This window comes from Ovis aries, chromosome 20 (assembly GCF_016772045.2).
Source record: "Ovis aries strain OAR_USU_Benz2616 breed Rambouillet chromosome 20, ARS-UI_Ramb_v3.0, whole genome shotgun sequence".
NCBI classification, from domain to species: Eukaryota; Metazoa; Chordata; class Mammalia; order Artiodactyla; family Bovidae; genus Ovis; species Ovis aries.
Genome location: NC_056073.1, coordinates 27,254,849 through 27,274,468, shown reverse-complemented (window position 1 = coordinate 27,274,468; position 19,620 = coordinate 27,254,849). Strand labels below are relative to the sequence as shown.

Sequence of the window (19,620 nt, the reverse complement as noted above, 5' to 3'; positions counted from 1 at the left end):
CAGCCATTGGTTCGCGAGAAGGAGGAGGTGTGGCCGAGGCCAGCTAGTGCGCATGCGCCCGGGCGGGGCTCCGCCCCCCCCAACGCCGCGCGGCTAGCGAGTCACGCTCCGGCCGGGTTCGCTGGTTCCCGAGTACCTGCCGCCGCCCCTCTACGCTCCCCGCCGCGGGGCGCCCTGGGATAGCGGCGGGCTCACCGGGTGAGCGCGCAGCGGGCCGGCGACTGGGGAGTAGGAAGTGATGGAGGGTCAGGACCCGCGCGGTGTGTCGGGCGGGAAGGCGGATCAGCGCGCGGGCTGGGGGCAGTGCAGATGGCCTTTGAGCAAGCGGACAAGTAGTGATCCTGGTGGGACCTCTTGCTGGCTCTGATGTCCATCATCTGCCAGAATCCCTGAGTCCTTTCCCCCTTCTCTGTGTCTATGGTCACCCCCACATCGCAGCTGAATAGGTTGAGGGCCTGATACCCTGTCCCGGAAGAGCGCTGATAATTAGAAGACCCTGTCTACTCTAGTCCTCACAGAGGGAGGGTTGTGAGGGATGGGCTAGATACTTTATCAACCAGTGCTGGAGGGAGGCGGGAAGGGGCAGGGGGAAGAGGTTGTGACTTTGGGAGGTGTGACCCTCCCTCACCACCATACCCTCCCAATGTGCTGTAGCTGGAACAGACTTTGGCCCCTTGCCAAGCACTCCCGATGCCTCATTTGCCTCTGACCTCTTTTCGACCACCGCTTTGGGGCTTGAGGCCCTCACGGGGCCTCCCCAGGTCCCGTCCCCTTTCCACCCAGTCAGAGCCAGATGGATCAGCCATCTCCCGGAGGAACCGTGAAGCCAAACAGAAGCGCCTGCGAGAGAAGCAGGCATCCCTGGAGGCTGGGATAGCCCCCAAGAGCAAGGTTAGGAGTCCCGACAGCTGGTCCTTGGTTCTCTGAGAAATCTTGGGAGAGCACTGGAGGAGAGACTGGCTGGATTCTAGATGCCTGGGGTATCATGAAATTGCAGCCCGCATTCTGGTTCCTCCTCTGCAGTCACCTGCAGAATCCAGTAAGGCCTGGACCCCTAAGGAGAGAGTGTTGTATGAAATCCCCACGGAACAAGGAGAAAAGAAAGGTAACTAGGAAACCTGAAGGCCTTTTCCCTCATGTTTTGGTTGCCCATTCGGTCTGCTGAAATGCAACCTGGGAACAGAAGTCAGGAGTTAGTGGGGCTCTCCTCTGCCTCTGTAGATGTCTCCCGACCCCTGCCTCCTGCATACAGCCCCCAGTACGTTGAGGCTGCCTGGTACCCTTGGTGGGTGCGAGAGGGCTTCTTCAAACCAGAATATCAGGTTAGTACCTGGCAGGGAGGAGTGCTAAATGGTCCCCAGGTCCCTAAGATTGGTGGGCACGAGTCTGGAGCTCACAGCCAATCACATTGCAGAGCCTGCCAAAAAGCAGGGAAAGCTTGTCTTCTCCCCCTGGTGTCTCAAAGGTTTTTCTCTTTCCTGTTACTTGCCGGACTTTATCCTATAGTTCCTTCTGCTTTGGAGACACCAGAGGGTGCTATTCCCCAGGGAATATCCAGTCCTCTCTTGCCCTTTGACTTTTCTTTCTTTCTAGGCCAGGCTGCCCCACGCCACAGGGGAGACCTTTTCCATGTGTATCCCTCCGCCTAATGTCACAGGCTCCCTGCACATTGGGCATGCGCTGACCGTGGCCATACAGGATGCTCTCGTGCGCTGGTGAGAGGGGAGTGGGGCTGCTTGAGTTCTTGGAAGAGAAAGAAATTGTGAAGGGATGAGGCTAAATGAACATGTAAGGCCATGGATTCCCATGAGGGTTTTTCTTTCGCAGGCACCGGATGCGTGGGGATCGGGTGCTGTGGGTCCCTGGCTCAGATCATGCAGGGATTGCAACCCAAGTATGTCTTTTGCCACTCGTCCCTTTTCTTGAGTGGGATTTCTTCCCCCACAGTGACCTGATTCTCTGTCCCCTCATCTTACTGTAGGCTGTGGTGGAGAAACAGCTGTGGAAGGAGCGAGGAGTGAGGAGACATGAGCTGAGCCGGGAAGACTTTCTTAGGGAGGTGTGGAAGTGGAAGGAGGAGTGAGTATGGGGGGCAGGGCAGGAGGGGGTGGGACAGCAGGTTTGGATCCGGGCTTCCCAGCCCATCTCCTAACATGTAGTCAGGGCTTTTCCCATTCAGCTCTAACTTCCCGTGGGAGTGTAAGCTCTGAAGTCCCTTAGCATTTGGTGGGGTCTCCAAGCTTGGTGTGTGTGCATGTGTTGTGTGTTGTATATGTTAAAATGCATATATTTATGTGTAAGTGCACACACACAGACACACACACACACACGGGCTCCCCCGGTAGCTCAGTGGTAAAGAATCTGCCTGCCAATGCAGGAGCCACAGGAGCCACGGGTTCAGTCCCTGGTTAGGGAATATCCCCTGGAGGAGGAAAGGGCAACCCACTCCAATATTCTTGCCTGGAAATTTCCATGGACAGAGGAGCCGGGTAGGCTGCAGTCCACGAGGTGTCAAAGAGTTGGACATGACTGACTAAGCATGCATGCGCTCCCCCATATATCTATATGCATGTGTATATATATATATGTTTTTTCTTCCATTTATCCCATTTTTCCTTTGCTTGGATTTCATCATCTCTCCTCACCTGTTCCCACTTTGCATCCTCTTGAAATTACCCTTATTCTTCCAGGTCTGTTATCACATGCTGTCTTCTCTGTAAAGCTTCTTTGTGTTTCCCACAAATCGCCTGCCCCTTCCCTTTTTACTAGAAATGTTATGTTTCTTTCAATATCATGGAAAGCCATATACTGGATCTGTGTATCTCCATTAGCTTCTTGAGGCTAGATCAGTCTCGAACTCACTCCAGCATCCAGCGCTGCTGGGGCTTCACTGGGCCCGGGACATAGTTGATGTCTGGGACACGTTTGCTGACCCAAATCTGTCTGGGTACAGGAAAGGTGGCGAGATCTGTGAGCAGCTCCGAGCGCTGGGGGCCTCCCTGGACTGGGACCGAGAGTGCTTTACCATGGATACTGTGAGTGTTCGGTGCTGTGGTCCCTGTGGGTGTCAGGGAGGTGTTCAGAGTTCTGTGTGAGGAGGCGGGTTGCTGTGTATATTAGGGGAGCCAGGGGGATGCCTGGGTCCCTGGCGAGGGGGTGGGCTGAGAAGAGGCTGTTGGATGTGGACACTCAGGTCATTCTAGGGCTCCTCAGTGGCCGTGACAGAAGCTTTCGTGCGGCTCTACAAGGCTGGGTTGTTGTACCGGAGCCGGCAGCTGGTCAACTGGTCGTGTGCCTTACGCTCCGCCATCTCGGATATTGAGGTGAGGCAGAGAAGGATAGGCGGGTTTGTGAGGGCTCTGAGCCTGGGGGAGAGCTGGGACTCTGGACCCAGGCTGCCTGGATTCACATCTGAATCTGGCCACCTCCCAGTGATGTGGCTCCTGACAGGCTGTTAGCCTCTGTCAGCCTCAATTTCCTCAGTCTGTAAAATTCAGAGGTGATGGAAATGCCTGCATCACAGGGGTGTTGTGAGAATTCAGCGAGAACTCCTAGGAGGCTGGCATAATACCTCTGTGTGGTTTAAGTACTCAGTGAAGATTTACTTACTTATTTTTTGCCGTGCTGGGTCTTCATTGCTGTGTGTGGGCTTTCTCCAGTTGTGTCGAGTGGGGATTGCTCTCTAATTGCGGTGCACAGGCTTCCCTTGTTGCAGAGCACAGATTCTAGAGCGAGGGCTTCGTAGGTGTGGTGCGTGGGCTTAGCTGCCCTGCAGCGTGTGGAATCTTCCCACACCAGAAATCAAACCATGTCCCCTGCACTGGCAGGTGAGTTCTTAACCCTTAACCCAGGGAAGGTGGTCCCTTCCCTGGACCACCAGGGAAGTCCAGGGAATATGTTCTTTAACTGTGACTGCACAAGGATTAGGTGAGGGGAAGGAAGTGGCTCCCACGTCCTCTGAGTGGCTTTTTGATGGATGGCAGGGAGGCCGAGGCCGTGGATGAGTGGAGGTGGGAAACCAGCTGTGAGCCTTGCAGAGAGGTTGCTCTCTGACCCTGCCTCTTCCACACCCCCAGGTGGAGAGCCGGCCCCTCCCTGGCCGCACGGAGCTTCAGTTGCCTGGCTGCCCCACCCCCGTGTCTTTCGGCCTCCTCTTTTCCGTGGCCTTCCCTGTGGATGGAGAGCCTGGTGAGGGTAGTCCTTGGAAGGGTCACCCACTTAACCTCTGCTTCCCCTGTTTTCTTGAGCCCACCTTGGGCTTTTGGAGGCAAGCCACTAGTCTGTCTGCTATGTGACTTGGTTGGAGGGGCATAGGGAACCTTGGAAGTATTGCGTCCTGGTGATACTCACCCTGGGTATCCTGGGCCATGTAAGAAAAGTGCAGACAGTCACTGCCCTGAGGGAGCTTAGTGTAATTCCACAGCAGGCTGCTACCGCCAAAAGAGACAGAGGATCAGTTCTAAAGTGTGGTTTGAGCAGTAAGTATTCCCAGGAGTTTGGAGAAGGGAAGATGGATGATCTGGAATAGTCAGAGGTTTCTTATAGGAGGGACTGGTGCTGCCTCCAAGAAGGCACAGCATTTATGATCAGGGCACCAAGCAAAGATTCTAGTTGTATTTATTACAGAGTCTTCACCGATTTGTGGCCCGGGAAAAGATTCTGTCAGCACTGAGGGAGTGGGGCCTGTTCCAGGGCCTACTTTTGTCTCCCAAGCGGGCTGTTGAGGAATTCTATAGCACCAGACATCCCCTTAGGCCTCCGGTCATTAGCTTAGCAGAAACCCCAGGGTCCTATAGATGTTGGTCCTAGTTTTCTCCAGTTACTCCTGGGGGCCTGCTCTACCTTGACCATCCCTGCCTCCCACCTTTCCCAGTTCTCCTGACTTTAGCTGTGTCAGAATACAAGGTGAGGGCGAGGACCACTTTTAAGTGCTTGAATTTTGTCTTTAGATGCAGAGATCGTGGTGGGAACCACGAGGCCAGAGACGCTGCCTGGAGACGTGGCCGTGGCGGTCCATCCTGCTGACTCCCGCTACACGGTAGTGCTCAGTGCTCCCTGCGTCCTGGCCTTCCACCGCCATGCTCTCTCTTCCCTTCCTTTCAGGGTGGCAGCTCCTCCTCTCTGCTCCCTCTTCCTTTTCCTGAACTTCCCTCATCTCAGCTCTCCAGTGGCTCTGACTCAGCTCCCTTCTCTTCCTGATGTTACACTTCAGCTCAGGGGCTGGCAGACGGTGGCCCATGGGCCAGATCTCCTGTTTCTGTGTGAGCCACCCTCATTCCCTGTGTATCGTCTGCAGCTCCATCGTGTGTTATCTAACTCTGCCATGGCGGTGGAGCGGAGTTGTAGAGACTGAATTTACCTCCTGGCCTGCAAAGGTTAAAATTCTTACACTCTGGCCCCTTAAGAAAATGTTTCCTGAGCCCTGCTGTAGGTCTTTACCTTCTGGTTTTCACCCTCGTATTCCCAGGGTTCTCATGCCCAGCCCAGGCCCTTCTACCCGACACACGTGTCTGTCCTTGATCCCTCTCCCTTCCCTTTAGCATCTACATGGGCGACAACTCTGTCATCCCTTGACGGGGCAGCTTCTCCCCCTTATCACAGACTGCACTGTTCAGCCACACCTGGGCACAGGTAAGTGGGGGCAGGGGAGAGACAGGAAGTCAGGGCTTTTGGGGGAGAGGGGAGGGGAGAGAACCAGGAAGAGGCAGAGAGTAGGGGAAGGGTGGTCTCAGTGGATAGTGGAGGATGAGAGGGAGGGATGGGGTAGCATGGGCAATGGTGACACGTCTGGAAAAGCAAAAGCCAGGGTCAGGGTTCAGTGCTATCGGCAGTTCTGCTCCCCTAGGGGCGGTGAAGGTGACTCCAGCGCACAGCCCTGCCGATGGTGAGCTGGGGGCCCGACACGGCTTGAGCCCCCGGAGTGTCATTGCGGAGGATGGGACCATGACCGCCCTTTGTGAGGACTGGCTGCAGGTGGTACCAGCCCAGTGATACCCTGTCCTTTGAGGGCACCCTCTGCCCCATCTCCCCTCCCCTACTCTCTTATTTTTCTAGCAGCCTTTAAGCTTTACTTTTGCTACTTTTCCGCAGGGTCTTCACCGATTTGTGGCCCGGGAAAAGATTCTGTCAGCACTGAGGGAGCGGGGCCTGTTTCGGGGCCTCCAGAACCACCCCATGGTGCTGCCCATTTGCAGGTAAGCCCGTTTGCACTCCTTTCCTCTGACCACCCCCAGAAGGGGATGGGCGAAGCTCAAGAGTGACTGCAGGATGGGCTGTGCACCCCTCGTGTTAGAATACCAGCCCTATGTCTGTGTTGTTGGCTGCCGTGTGTGTCCTCGGCACTGAGGGCCTGCTGCAGAGTCGGGTCCTGTGTCCCTTTCAGCCGTTCCGGGGACGTGGTAGAATACCTACTGAAGAGCCAGTGGTTTGTCCGCTGCCGGGAGATGGGGGAGCGAGCCGCCAAGGTGATGCTGTAGTGTGGGGAGGGCCTGGGGCCTGGGCGGGAATGAAGAAACAGGGAGGCTGGGGCCCTCTCTGGCTGTGCTCGTTGAGGGGAGAGCTGTGGGGGTAGAGGCAGGGTGCCCAGAAAGGGCTGACTTGCATCTTCACTCAAGTCCAGACTCTTCTCAGGAGGCTCAGGAAGTTCTTTCTGAGTTTCAGAACCACTTCAGAGACCACTGGTCCCATTCATGGGGATCAGGGGTGCAGGTAGGGAACCACCATCTAAAGGTCCTTCCCTCTCCAGGCCGTGGAGTCGGGGGCCCTGGACCTCAGTCCCTCCTTCCACCAGAAGAACTGGCAGCACTGGTTTTCCCACATTGGGTAAGAAGGGGAGCTGTCAGGGGAGGGGGAAGGGGGCCCACTGGTCATGCTAAGAAATCACTCATAGGAAAAAGGAAGAAAAAAATCACTCATATCCTCTCGGCAGGGACTGGTGTGTCTCCCGGCAGCTGTGGTGGGGCCATCGGATTCCAGCCTACCTGGTTGTAGAGGAACATGCAAAGGTCAGTAGGAGAAAGCGGAAGGGAGGGCTGGGTTTGGCCAGAAGAGCCTCAGCACGAGAGTCAGAGGGCTTCCAGCGCTGGTCCCAGCTCCCTGCCCTTGCTGTGCTTCTGATCTATGAACCTCTGTTGTGTGAGCTCAGCTTCTGAGCTTTCTTCATCTCACCACCAGAGGGCGCCAGCCTTTCTCAGCCCACCGGAGACCATGAACACTCAGTGCTGTCTCACACCATGTCCCCTGCTCCTTACTTCTGCAGGGTGATACGGAGGACTTCTGGGTGGTCGGGCGGACAGAGTCTGAAGCCAGAGAAGTAGCTGCTGAATTAACAGGGAGACCAGGGGCGGAGCTGACCCTGGAGAGGGGTGGGTATTCCACCCGAGGCGGGCAGGGGAGGGAGCAGGTACTGAGGTGGGAAAGGTGGGTCAGGGAAGCTGGGAATGGGGCAGAGCCCTGGTCTCTGTGAGTGAGGGTCGGGCTGGAGAGGTGGGCAGCAGTGGGCCGAGGTCCTGACACTGAGGTTCCAATTGTTTCCGTTCTGTCTTCCAGACCCTGATGTCCTGGACACGTGGTTCTCCTCAGCTCTTTTCCCCTTTTCTGCCCTGGGCTGGCCCCGAGAGGTGAGATTGGTTGAGAGGAAGAGAGTGAAGGTGGGGATGAGGAAATGACCCCCAGGGCCCCTCAGAGAGTCTTATGAAGAGCTGGAGGCCCCACCCTTGGGCCTCTCACTGTTTGTCTCTTTCCTCCTAGACCCCAGACCTGGCTCATTTCTACCCCCTGTCACTTTTGGAAACTGGCAGTGACCTCCTGCTGTTCTGGGTGGGCCGCATGGTCATGTTGGGGACGCAGCTCACAGGGCAGCTCCCCTTCAGCAAGGTAAAGACCCTTCGGTGTCCTGCCCTTCTCTGAGACTCCCCAGTCTCCTCTAAGCCTTGTCCTCCATTCTAACCCCTCGTATGGGGTTTTCTGGGTTCCCGGTTCCTTTATCCTGATTCACTTTCTAGCCTAACCTCTAATCCCTGAAGGACAGCCAAGGGCCCTCCAGAGGAAAGTTCTTCAGACCCCACTTCTGACCCCCTCCATGCCTCCAGGTCCTGCTTCACTCCATGGTCCGGGACAGGCAGGGCCGGAAGATGAGCAAGTCCCTGGGGAACGTGCTGGACCCACGGGACATCATCATTGGGGTGGAGCTGCAGGTCAGGATGGAGGGCTCCAAGAGGGATGGAGTTTTCCAGATAAAGGAAGGGGAGCTAAAGGGAGGGGCTGGCAGGAGTGCTGGAGCTGGGAAGGCCAGTGGCAGGGACCCTGGTAGGGGCAGAGGCTTCCACTGAGGCCAGTGAATTACTCACCCACCCCAGGTACTGCAGGACAAGCTGAGGGATGGAAACTTGGACCCCGCAGAGCTGGCGATTGCAGCCTTGGCGCAGGTGAGTCTGACCTGTTGCAGCCTCGAGTTCGTGGCCACCAGTTCCCTGTGCAACCTGCCTTCTGGCCCTGCAGCCTCATAGGCAGCTCCCACCCCTCTTCTTTCTCGTTGCAGAGAAAGGACTTCCCTCATGGGATCCCCGAGTGTGGGACAGATGCTCTGAGATTCACCCTGTGCTCCCATGGGGCCCTGGGTAAGCCTGGGTGAGGGAAGCGGGCAGTGGCCTCTGTGTGGTGGGGTGGAGCCAAGGACTCCCCTGCAGCTGCCACCAGTACATGCTCCCTACCTCCACTCCCTCCCAGGAGGCGACTTGCACCTGTCTGTCTCTGAGGTCCTGAGCTTCCGACACTTCTGCAATAAGATCTGGAATGCCCTGCGCTTTATCCTGAATGCTCTTGGGGAGGAATTCATACCCCAACCTGCGGAGGAGGTAAGAGAGAAAGAGGAGATGCTTGGGAGCTGGGTAGTCTGACATCTGAGTGTTGGAGGAGGCGTCTGGAAGGAAAGGACGCGGTTGGGTGGGAATCGAGCTGTCCCAACCTGAAGCCCCCTCTCAACCACAGCTGTCCCCCGCCTCCCTCATGGATGCCTGGATCCTCAGCTGCCTGGCCCGCACGGCCCAGGACTGCGAGCGAGGCTTCCTCACCCGCGAGCTCTCACTCGTCACCCACGCCCTGCACCACTTCTGGCTGCACAACCTCTGCGATGTCTACTTGGTGAGTGAGGCGGGGGCAGTCCCCCTGCAGCCCTGCTCCCTGTCCCCTGGCAGAGAGCTCTGAACTGGGTTTTGAATTCCTCCCTCAGGATAGGAAGAGAGGTGAGATTGAGAAATCCCAGTTCCCCTCTTTGTGGGACTGGCCTGGGCACTGTTCCCTGCTTGTCACCCGAGGAGCAGGGAGGAGAAGGGGACACTTCTAGAAACTGAGTCTGACAACACAGGGTTGGGAGGCTTGTTGTTCACTTGCTAAGTTGTGTCCATCTCTTTGCGATCCTGTGGACTGCAGCACGCCAGGCTACCCTGTCCTTCACTATCTCCCAGAGTGTGCTCAAATTCATGTCCATTGAGTTGCTGCTACTGCTAAGTCACTTCAGTCGTGTCCGACTCTGTGCGACCCCATAGATGGCAGCCCACTAGGCTCCTCTGTCCCTGGGATTCTCCAGGCAAGAATACTGGAGTGGGTTGCCATTTCCTTCTCCAATGCATGAAAGTGAAAAGTGAAAGTGAAGTCGCTCAGTCGTGCCCAACTCTTAGTGACCCCGTGGACTGCAGCCTACCAGGCTCCTCTGTCCATGGGATTTTCCAGGCAAGAGTACTGGAGTGGGTTGCCATTGCCTTCTCCGTGATGCTATCTAACCATCTCATCCTTTGCCTCCCTCTTTGACTGAGCGACTTTCACTTCACTTCTCCTTTTGTCTTCAATCTTTCCCAGCATCAGGGTCTTTTCTAGTGAGTCGGCTCTTCTTATCGGAATGGAGATTGTTTTCAGTTCCTGTAATTGCTGCGTTCGGACCCTAGGCAGGCTGGGAGCCGACAGGGAGCAAGAGTACCGGTCTTTAGACCCAGGGATTCTCTCAAAGGAGGGCTTGTTTACCATGGAGTGTCAGGTCCCACCCCCAGAGTGGCTCAGGCAGGCAGGTTGGCGGGGTGGGTGGCGAGTGTTCATTTCTTGTCCCAGGTGATCCTGACACTGTTTGCTGAGGACCCCTGTCCTAGATTTCTGTTTCTCAACTTAAAAAAAAAAATTTTCTGTCTCTGCGGTTAAAAAAAAACACAAAGCTCAATGCTTTTCATTCTAAATGCAGACATCCCTGACAGTTTTATTCCTCACCCACCCCTGAGTCCCTGCCCTGGATTTCCCCTTGTCGCATGCTCCCTACTGTGTCTGGGGACGGCTCATGGTCTCAGAGATGCTGGGTGCTCCCGTTTCCCCACAGCATCCCCACTGGCAGGGCGGCGAGTGTGTGAAGGAAGGAGGAGGCCATGGCTGCCCCCTGACCATTGGCTTCCTCCCTAGGAGGCTGTGAAGCCGGTGCTCTCACACTCTCCTCGGCCCCCGGAGCCGCCTCAGGTCCTATTTTTCTGCGCTGACATCGGTCTCCGCCTCCTCGCCCCGTTGATGCCTTTCCTGGCTGAAGAGCTCTGGCAGAGGCTGCCCCCCAGGCCTGGTGGTCCCTCTGCCCCCAGCATCTGTGTTGCCCCCTACCCGAGTGCCCGCAGCTTGGTGAGTCACACCTATGGAGTCTTGGAGTGGGATTACTGGTAAAGACTCGGTGGGGAAGTCTTCTAGAAGGGCTTGCTGCGGTGGGGTCATTGACAGTGCTGGTCTGTACTTGGCCGTGGAGCCTTGAGGAACATGGATTGTTCCTGCAGGGCTGGAATAACTCTAAGGTGTCGGGGGCAGTATTAGCAAGTGGTTAAGAGCAGGATGCTGTCACCAGACTGACACTCGCTGTGTGACCGTGTGTCGATTTCCTCCATCTTTAAACCGATGACAGTAATAGTACGCGTCACGGTTGTGATGAGGATTAGATCTTAGTAACAGGATATCCCAAAAATCTTAGTGTAGTTTTAAGCTTTCAAATGCTGCAAACACACCCAAAAATTATTTTCAAGTTTAACCAAGTTTATTTTTTTGCTTACTTGGTTTTGTGAGCTTTGAATAATACCTTTTAAATTATAACGTGTTTTTGGTTGTTTGTCATCTTCGGTCTAAACATTGTCCATGGATCATCTAAGACGTTCTTAGATGATGCCCTAGTTTTCACCACGTTCTGTTCCTTGAGGTGGTGAATTGTGTGTGTGGTGGAGAGAGCAGGTCGTTGCTCTAAGGAGATGGGGGTGGGCGGGTGGAGGTCAGAGCCGGGAGAGTTGAGACCGAGTCTGGGGGGGCCCGCTTACCGACCCTGGATACACACCTCCAGGAGCACTGGCACCAGCCTGAGCTGGAGAGGCGCTTCTCCCGGGTTCAGGAGTCCGTCCAGGCGCTCAGGGCTCTGCGCGCCACCTACCAACTCACCAAGGCCCGGCCCCGAGGTGAGACGGGCCCCAGGCTCCTGAGTCCCTGCAGATGGGAGGGTCTGATGGGGAAGAGGGTGGAGCTGGGAGGGCACGGCCCAGAGTTAGGATGTGTGGGAGGAAGACCTGGGCCCTCCACCTGACAGCTCCCGTTCCTCCCCAGTGCTGCTGCAGAGCTCAGAGCCGGGTGAGCGGGGCCTCTTTGAGGCCTTCCTGGAGCCGCTGGGCATCCTGGGCCACTGTGGGGCGGTGGGCCTTCTACCCCCTGGTGCAGCAGCCCCCTCGGGCTGGGTCCAGGCCCCCCTCAGTGACAGCAGTCAGGCGTATATGGAGCTGCAGGTGAGCAGAGGAGACTGGAGCAGGCAGGGAGGGGCTGAAAGGATGTCGGGAGGAGGGCAAGGGGTGGGTCTGTAAAAGTGAGAAGGGGTCTGGGAATGGTGGTGGGTGAGCGGGAGGGAGTGTTGGGTGGACGGCAGAGGTCTGAGCCTTCTTCCTCTGTTCTTCCACAGGGCCTGGTGGACCCCCAGACCCACCTACCTCGGCTGGCTGCCCGAAGACACAAGTTGCAGAAACAGCTTGATGGCCTCCTAGCCCGGCCCCCATCAGAGGGAGAGGCGGAGACTCAGAGGCAGCAGAGGGTGAGGCTGGGGGAGTCACTCAGGGCACTGGACTCCCTGAGGGAATGGGGCTAGGGGCACGCAGGGCGGGGTGGCTCCCCCGCCTCCATTCTCAGCCACTTCTCTCCTTGCCCAGCTTTCTTCCCTCCAGTTGGAGTTGTCAAAACTGGACAAGGCAGCCTCTCACCTCCGGCAGCTGATGGATGCATCTCCAAGCCCTGGGGGCTCACCATCCCCGTGACTTTCCTTCCTCCCAGACCCGCCTTTGAGGCCTCTGGGGACAAACCGGGCAGCGTCGGGGTGTTCTGTGGCTCAGCCCCTTTGTTTTGTCAGTGAGGAAACAGACTGGCTTGGTCAGATGACTGGGTGACCTCAAGACGCTCATGTTTTTGCCCTGGCCTCCCTTCTCCGCAGTCCCACCTGGAAGTTTGGGAAGGAGGACACTCAGATAAACTTAAAATCCCAAACATGTCTGCTGTGGTCCTTTTATCCTTTCCCTTAGCCCTGACTTTCCCGCCTCTTGGCTGTTCCTGACACTGGTCTGGGAAAAGGGGGGCAGCCTCCTAGTGCTCTGGGCCATGGTGGGAGTGGGTGCTGGGCGGGGCCTCCCTCACTGGAGGAGAGATGCTCCCGAGTAGGGCCTGAGCACAGTGACCCGGGTTCCACTTACTTCCTGCGCTTACTGACAGTGGCCCGACTTCTGCAGGCTCTTCCTCCTCTGCTTTTCACCAAAGGGAGCTTCCCTGCTTCTTGGCCTTATCTCTAGAGATGCTGAGGGGATGGGGGACTTCCCACAGGCCTGGGGAGCTGCAGGCTGTGCTGGGGACCGAGTTCCTCCCGCTTCTGTGTACCTGAGACCTCAGTGCTAGGGACACTGCCCAGCCTCAGACAGGGGTACACAGAAACACACAGATGCCCACCTAGCCACCTTACACACCTTGTCTCATTGGTGGAATTCAGGGGCCTGCCACCCAAGTGACATTCTGTCCAGCAGCTCTGAGAACTACTGTATGTGGTGGGCCTGGCTGGGTCCTCTGTGGTGCCATTTATTCCTCCTGAGAACCTCATGAGGTGGGTGTTTGCTCCATTTTAGAGTTGAAGAGACTTGCTCAGGGAATAAAAGGAATTAGTCCACAGTATTAGCTGGAATGACTGGAGTTCAGCCCAGTAAGTTAGGTGCCAGTTATCTGCCTGCTGTAACTGAGCTTCAGAGATAGTGGTGGCTAATCTATAAAAATATTGAATCACTATGTTGTACATCTGAAACTAATATTATGAATCAGCTATACTTCAATTAAAAAATAAAAAATAAGAGTTATTTTTAAAAAGCAACAAAAATAATGGTGTTTCTTTTGCTAGGCGTAAGCAGTGCAGGACTCCGCAATGGAGAAGTCCGTATCCCTTTTGATCTTACTTTCCTGCCGTCTTGATACGCTCTTCCCAACTCTGGGTCTAAGGAATGCTCCCACCAGTATACCACATCCCACCAGAGGGGAAGGAAAAGCAGGGAGTGAGCACCTTCCTTTTTCTTGAACACTTACTGCATGCTGGGCTCTATTCTGATCCCCTGGATTTACCAATGAGAGAAACAAAAATCTGCTCTTTTGTACTTCAATTCAGGCTTCCCTTGTGGCTCAGATGGTAAAGAACCTGCCTATAATGCAGGAGACCCAGGTTCCATCCCTGAGCCAGGAAGATCCCCTGGAGAAGGGAATAGCAACCCACTCCAGTATTCTTGCCTAGCGAATTCCATGCACAGAGGAGCCCTGGTGAGCTAAAGTCCATGGGTTGCAAAGAGTCTGACATGACTGAGTGACTACACTTTTTTTTTCCACTTTGATTCTATCAGAGAGAGTCAGAAAAATACACATGTAAAATAAATAAAAAATTAAACAGCAAAAACAGTGCACTGTCTGCTCCTCCATCCTTTTGAAGATCCAGACATTCAATCCCTCAACTTGTTTGGGGTCTAGTCACCTGACCCACCTGCCCACTGGTGAAGCCTAGGGGTCAGTCATGAAATATTGGGGTCCTACAGAGCCCCCAGCTACCTCTCCTCCTCCAGGGGTAGTAGTCCCAGGACAGTTGTCAAGGAAACGATGGAAATTTTGTTTTGTTATGCTTTCATATCTTCAGGGATACTCCGTTTGGAACTGTTACCTTTCCCTTGTTCCAAAGGAGTCAGTCTCTGGTTTCATGTGGTGATGCTGTGCGGGGCAGGAGCGGGTTGGTAGGACAGGTACTGTGGAGAGCAGGAAGTAATCATACCAGTAGCCCTTCATGGTCAAGTCTGGGCTGCATGCTTGCATTTCGAGTCAGCCAGTAAGAAGTCAAGAGCATCTTGAGTGTGGAGTAAGATGAGTGCCTGCCTTAAGAACTGCAGGAGGTGGGACTTCCCTGGTGCTTCAGTGGTTGGGACTCTGTGTTTCCACTGCAAGCGGACCAGGTTTGATCCCTGATCTGATCTGGGAACTGGGCTCCTGCATGTCGTGCAGCCAAAAAAAAAAAAAAGCAGGAGAAGGAAGATCTCTGGGGGACTAAGACTTTTATACAGGGGCCAGGTTTCCACCCTAATAAAAGTTCCTACCACCCAGACCCTGACAGGTACCATGGCAAGTGTCCTCGGTAGCTTATCCATGGAATCTTGAGGACAATCCAAGGAAGCAGGTACTACCATTATCCTCATTTTGCTGGTAAAGCAGTAGAGACTGGGACTTCCCTGGTGGTCCAGACTTAATAGACTTTGAGCTTCTTTTTTCTAATGGCTCTTAAAATCTTTTTCTTTTTTATTGAAGAATAATTGCTTTACATAATTTTGTTGTTTTCTGTCAAACCTCAACATGAATTAAAAATAAGGAATGCTTCACAAATTTGCATGTCATCGCACAGGGGCCATGCTAATCTTCTCTGCATCGTTCCAATTTTAGTATATGTGCTGCCGAAGCAAGCACCAGACTTCGAGCTTCTAATCTGGGGCCTGGGTTTGATCCCTGCCCAGAGAACTAGATCCCACATGCCTCAACTAATACCCAGAGCAGGAAAAAAAAAAAAGAAGTTCTAGGAGAATAAGAAAGTCATCTAGGACAAAAGCGTAGGCCTGTGGGATTACACGTTCCCATAGGCACCCATGCTATTTCCCCGCCTGTTCTGCCAGGCTGGCCATCCTCTCACAAGCTGAACCCCTCATCTCTCACATCAACGGTCCCCCACCCCACCTGCTACCCTGACTGACCTGTGGGGATCCCTGGGCATGTTCTGCCCACATCCCTGCCTGAGGTTCCTGAGCCCCCAGCCCCAAAGCTAAAGCAAAGGAAGAAGAAATGAAAATCTTGCTTAAGCCAAGGCATTTGTCTGGTGTCAGACGTCTCCATTGTTAATGGACCTCAAGTGACTTACCCTCTCAAGCCTTGATTTCCTCACCTGTAAAATGGGATAATGAGATCTATTAAGCTACATGGGAAAGCCTCTTGCCTGGAACAAAGCAGGAATTCAGTAAAGGTTCCTTTCCTTTATTCCCAGGTGCTCTGACAAACTCAACTTGAAGTGTGTGTGTGTGTGTCCCCAAGTAGGCCTTTGGCATGGTGTTAGGAGACAGCACATCCACCGGGGAAACCCTCTGCTGCGCAAGGGAGTCAGAGACTTGAGTACCCAGTTCCCTTTTCCTGCCAGCCCCTCCGCGCATGAACCCACAAAGTCAGGTCACTGAATTCAGCATATTTACTGCCACTGAGTGGGGTGAGGGCCTGCTGGAAGACAGGGTAGGGATGGTGCCTGCTCCCCGGGGACTGGATGCCCCAGCCAAGAAGGGCACAGGCTTCAACTCCTCTCAGACTCTGCAGGTGGCGTGCTGTGAGGACCCTGCTTGATGCAGGGTGACGTTGGTCCCCAAGGGGAGGTGGAGGAGGAGACAGAACTGAGGGAGACAAAGGGCCAGAGGGCAAGGTGTAAGATGGCTCTCACTCACACCTGGGGGCGGCCAGCTGCCCAGACCAATGCAGAAACGCACTCCAAGTTCACACAGCCCCCTGTTTCCCTCCCAAAGGACTACCTTCTGGAGAAAGTCCAGGAAGCTGGAATCGTAGGAGGAATTTGCCGGAAGGGAGTACTTCAACTTCAGATGCAAAGTCATTCCCGGCCCTAGGGATCCAGATGCACAGCTGAGGACCCAGCTGCCGGGAACAGGCTCCCTCAGGGGTGCAGGCGCCCCTCCTGCCCTACCCCAACCCGAGGTCTTTCGTCCCTTCCAGACCTTCTTGCTGCAGTTCAGCCCTGAGCCCTCAGGACCTCAGGACTAGGGCGCCTCCATGTCTCTCTCACCTCCTTCTCGTCTTGGGGACCAGGTGTGTAGCCCTCCAGACTCACCTGCCCCCTGTGAAATGCTGACGAGGGTCAGGAGGAGGACAAGGGGCAGCCCAGCCCCCATTGCGGCTCTACCTCCTTGCTTCTCAGATGCTGGAAGAGATGTCTGAAGGCCCGCTGGCCTCTGCTCACTGGGCCTGCCTTCCTGCTCCCCGCTCAGTCCTGAGCAATGGTGCGTGTGGGGTGATGGGAGGGGGGCTGGGCAACTGGATTTTCCAGTTCTCTCAATAAGGCTCTGAGGACCGGGAGAGGGCCATTCACTGGGCTGTTGGGGAAAGGGAGGGTGGTCCCCTTTCCTCAATCCTGTGTCCCACTTCTCCCCCACATCTCAAAGCTTGAGAGGGAGTGGGTGCCCCAGGGAGGGAAGTTGGGGAGGCGTCCATTCATGCTGGTGTCTGGGCCCCACCCATGCCTGAGCCTCTCATTGCTCTTTAGGGATTAATTATTAACTGCGATTAATTTCTATCAGCCATGCCACCCAAGGGCTCAGGAATGTGGGCCTGAAAGGGAGGGGTAGATTACACCGAGTTCTCCCCAAACCCATGTCCTGCTCTCTCAGCTGCAGTGACTTTCTGGGTGAGGGGGAACTTTCATCTTTGAATATTTTGTTTTAGTCTAACATATCCTAGCAACTTGGGCGGAGATGCAGTTTCATCAAATATCCCCACCACATCCTGCCTTGAGCGCTCACGCAAAAGAAATCCCTTCACCCTCCCAGCCAAAGCCCTTTCCCAAATCGCTCAGAATGGCAAACACAAGGACAGGATGTAGAGGGAATTTGGAATCTGTCTAGTTTACCTTCTTTCTTTCTTATTTATTTATTTTATTTGACTGCACCGAGTCTTAGTTGAGGCATATGGGGATCTAGTCCCCTGACTAGGGATCAAACACTCCCCCTGCCTTGGGAGTGTGGTTCTAGCCTCTGGACCACCAGGTCCTACCCTCTTTCTTTAAAAAATAGGAAACTAAGGCTCAGAGAGGGTAAATGACTTATTAAGGTCACATAGTAAGTCAGTAGCAGAGAGGTTAGAGATAGACCAGGCTGTCATTATGCCAGACACAGGGATAAGCTCAACAGATTGACAAAGTAGTCGTGTAAACCCTCTAGAATACACAAGGGCACATGCCCTTTTATCATCTTAGTTGTCTCCCTATGCATCTTCTCTCCCTTTCCCCCCAAACCAGTGGGCCCCTGAGCAGATGGATGGAGACAGAGAGGGTACAGGGCAGAGTCAGGGAGAAAAGCCAAAAGCAGGACCAGTATGATGGAGAGATGGAGAGAGACACTGTCTATACCATAAATGTATATGGTATACATATACGAGCAACCCAGGAGCTCTCAGACGTGTATTGGACGCAGGAAGCCCAGAGTGGGAGGAATTCATGGACAAAAGGCTCAGCAGACATAGGAAGCAGGAGCAGCGGGGAGGAAGCAGGAACTCAGGCGCTTTGGGGGATCTGAGTCCTCCTAAGGGAGCCTGCCTCTGTCTTTCCCATCGGGTGCTCATCTTTCCATGTCATCATAGCTGAGGCTGCTGTGTGCTGGGCACCTTAGAAACATTATTTCCTTTAATCCTTATTATGGCCCTGTGAAGTAGGTACTGCCTTCTCCCAGTTTTAGGGGTGAAGACTTTGATAGGTCACACGACTCGCCTGAGAGTGCACAGCTTGAAAGTGGTAGATTCCAGCGCAGTGGGTTCAGAGCTGGATTCTGAACTTGCTCATCCCACTGCCCCAAGACAACAGATGGTTGTCTTGCCTGGTGCCCCTCTCCTCTCATTACCCCTTCTCTGCCAAAGGAATGGAAAGTTCTGTGGGCTGCAGCCACTGTGAAGGAGGATGGTTCAGGTGTTCACCCTCCTGCCCTGCCCTGGTCTCTCCTAAGAGTCAGATGAGGTCCCCGGGCTGTGTCAGTCATTCTCCACCCACTGCATCCCCAGGGGACGCATACACCTCACCTCCCCGTGGTCATATTTCTAGGAGCACAAGGACCTTGGGATAGGAGACCTGGGTCTTTCTGCTTCAGAGAAGGTCTGGAATAGGGACTGACTCTGACCTGGGGGTTAGATCCTGAACCCAGAAAGAGCCTGAGAGCCTGGAAGGAGAATCCTCAGGCTCTTACTCATTCTCCCCCTCGCCCAGTGCTTCCTGGAATCAAGCTGGGACAGGTTAATCCCCCTGGGGACAGCTGGGTGGCCTCTCCCTGGGAATGAAGATCCTGGTGTTGATGGAGGCCCTAGCACACCTGGCTCTCCTGAGCCTCCTAATAGGGCCTTAAAGCCTTTAAAGAGCCAGGGAGATGGTCCTGGAAGCGCATCTCAGCGGGCACTATGGCTGCTGCACTGGTGCTGCTCCTGGGCCTGCAGGCCGTCGCTGGCTACGGTGAGCACGGTGGGTGTAGGGGCCAGATGTGGACGAGATCCAGGGAGAGGGCCAGCTCTTCTAACTCCATCTTCTCATTTTTCTTCTGCGAACAGCTCAGCTGATCCCATCGGGGACAGCTAACTCTGGAGGTCTCCCCACCGTCTCTGCTGGTCTCCCTACCATCGATGTAGGTCTCCCCATCTCTGGGGATGTCTCTGCTGGTCTCCCCACTGTCTCTGCAGGTCTCCCCACTGTCTCTGCTGGTCTCCCCACTGTCTCTGCTGGTCTCCCCACTGTCTCTGGGGATGTCTCTGCTGGTCCCCCTACTGTCTCTGCAGGTCTCCCCACTGTCTCTGCTGGTCCCCCCACTATCTCTGGGGATGTCTCTGCTGGTCCCCCCACTGTCTCTGGGGATGTCTCTGCTGGTCTCCCTACTGTCTCTGGGGATGTCTCTGCTGGTCCCCCTACTGTCTCTGCAGGTCTCCCCAGTGTCTCTGCTGGTCTCTCCACTGTCTCTGCTGGTCTCCCCTCTGTCTCTGGGGATGTCTCTGCTGGTCTCCCCACTGTCTCTGGGGATGTCTCTGCTGGTCTCCCCACTGTCTCTGGGGATGTCTCTGCTGGTCTACCTACTGTCTCTGCTGGTCCCCCCACTGTCTCTGCTGGTCCCCCCACTGTCTCTGCTGGTCTCCCCACTGTCTCTGGGGATGTCTCTGCTGGTCCCCCTACTGTCTCTGCAGGTCTCCCCACTGTCTCTGCTGGTCTCCCCACGGTCTCTGCAGGTCTACCTACTATCTCTGCAGGTCTCCCCACTGTCTCTGCTAGTCACCCCACTGTCTCTG

The 19,620-nt window shown here is 55.0% G+C and overlaps 2 protein-coding genes and 1 non-coding gene across 4 annotated transcripts; 1 reads left to right on the top strand and 2 right to left on the bottom strand.

The window, feature by feature from the left end:
• Window positions 1–72: 72 nt before the first annotated feature.
• Window positions 73–12,525, top strand: VARS2 (valyl-tRNA synthetase 2, mitochondrial). 2 transcript variants are annotated; one of them, XM_027958860.3, is made up of 30 exons: window positions 73–198; window positions 655–891; window positions 1,024–1,105; window positions 1,222–1,322; window positions 1,594–1,715; window positions 1,828–1,894; window positions 1,982–2,079; window positions 2,954–3,035; window positions 3,204–3,323; window positions 4,077–4,188; window positions 4,950–5,038; window positions 5,541–5,631; window positions 5,846–5,973; window positions 6,091–6,194; window positions 6,383–6,464; window positions 6,746–6,822; window positions 6,929–7,004; window positions 7,259–7,364; window positions 7,549–7,619; window positions 7,750–7,875; window positions 8,091–8,195; window positions 8,358–8,426; window positions 8,540–8,618; window positions 8,728–8,855; window positions 8,989–9,141; window positions 10,441–10,647; window positions 11,348–11,459; window positions 11,605–11,780; window positions 11,951–12,079; window positions 12,195–12,525. In XM_027958860.3, exons 2-30 carry the CDS (start codon window positions 691–693, stop codon window positions 12,297–12,299), a joined length of 3,198 nt encoding a protein of 1,065 aa, XP_027814661.2. In that variant the 5' UTR covers window positions 73–198; window positions 655–690; the 3' UTR covers window positions 12,300–12,525. The 2 variants fall into 2 exon arrangements, with proteins under 2 accessions (XP_027814661.2, XP_027814662.2); XM_027958861.3 differs by lacking the exons at window positions 73–198; window positions 1,222–1,322 and having other exon boundaries at window positions 777–891.
• Window positions 12,526–14,905: 2,380 nt separating this feature from the next.
• LOC114109782 (U6 spliceosomal RNA) lies at window positions 14,906–15,009 on the bottom strand. The gene has a single exon (XR_003586357.2). It is a non-coding gene; the product is annotated as a U6 spliceosomal RNA (small nuclear RNA).
• Window positions 15,010–15,757: 748 nt separating this feature from the next.
• Window positions 15,758–16,597, bottom strand: SFTA2 (surfactant associated 2). The gene is made up of 3 exons (XM_004019000.6): window positions 16,421–16,597; window positions 16,107–16,195; window positions 15,758–15,971 (listed from the first exon to the last, which is right to left on the bottom strand). Exons 1-3 carry the CDS (start codon window positions 16,479–16,481, stop codon window positions 15,885–15,887), a joined length of 237 nt encoding a protein of 78 aa, XP_004019049.1. The 5' UTR covers window positions 16,482–16,597; the 3' UTR covers window positions 15,758–15,884.
• Between the last annotated feature and the right edge of the window lie 3,023 nt (window positions 16,598–19,620).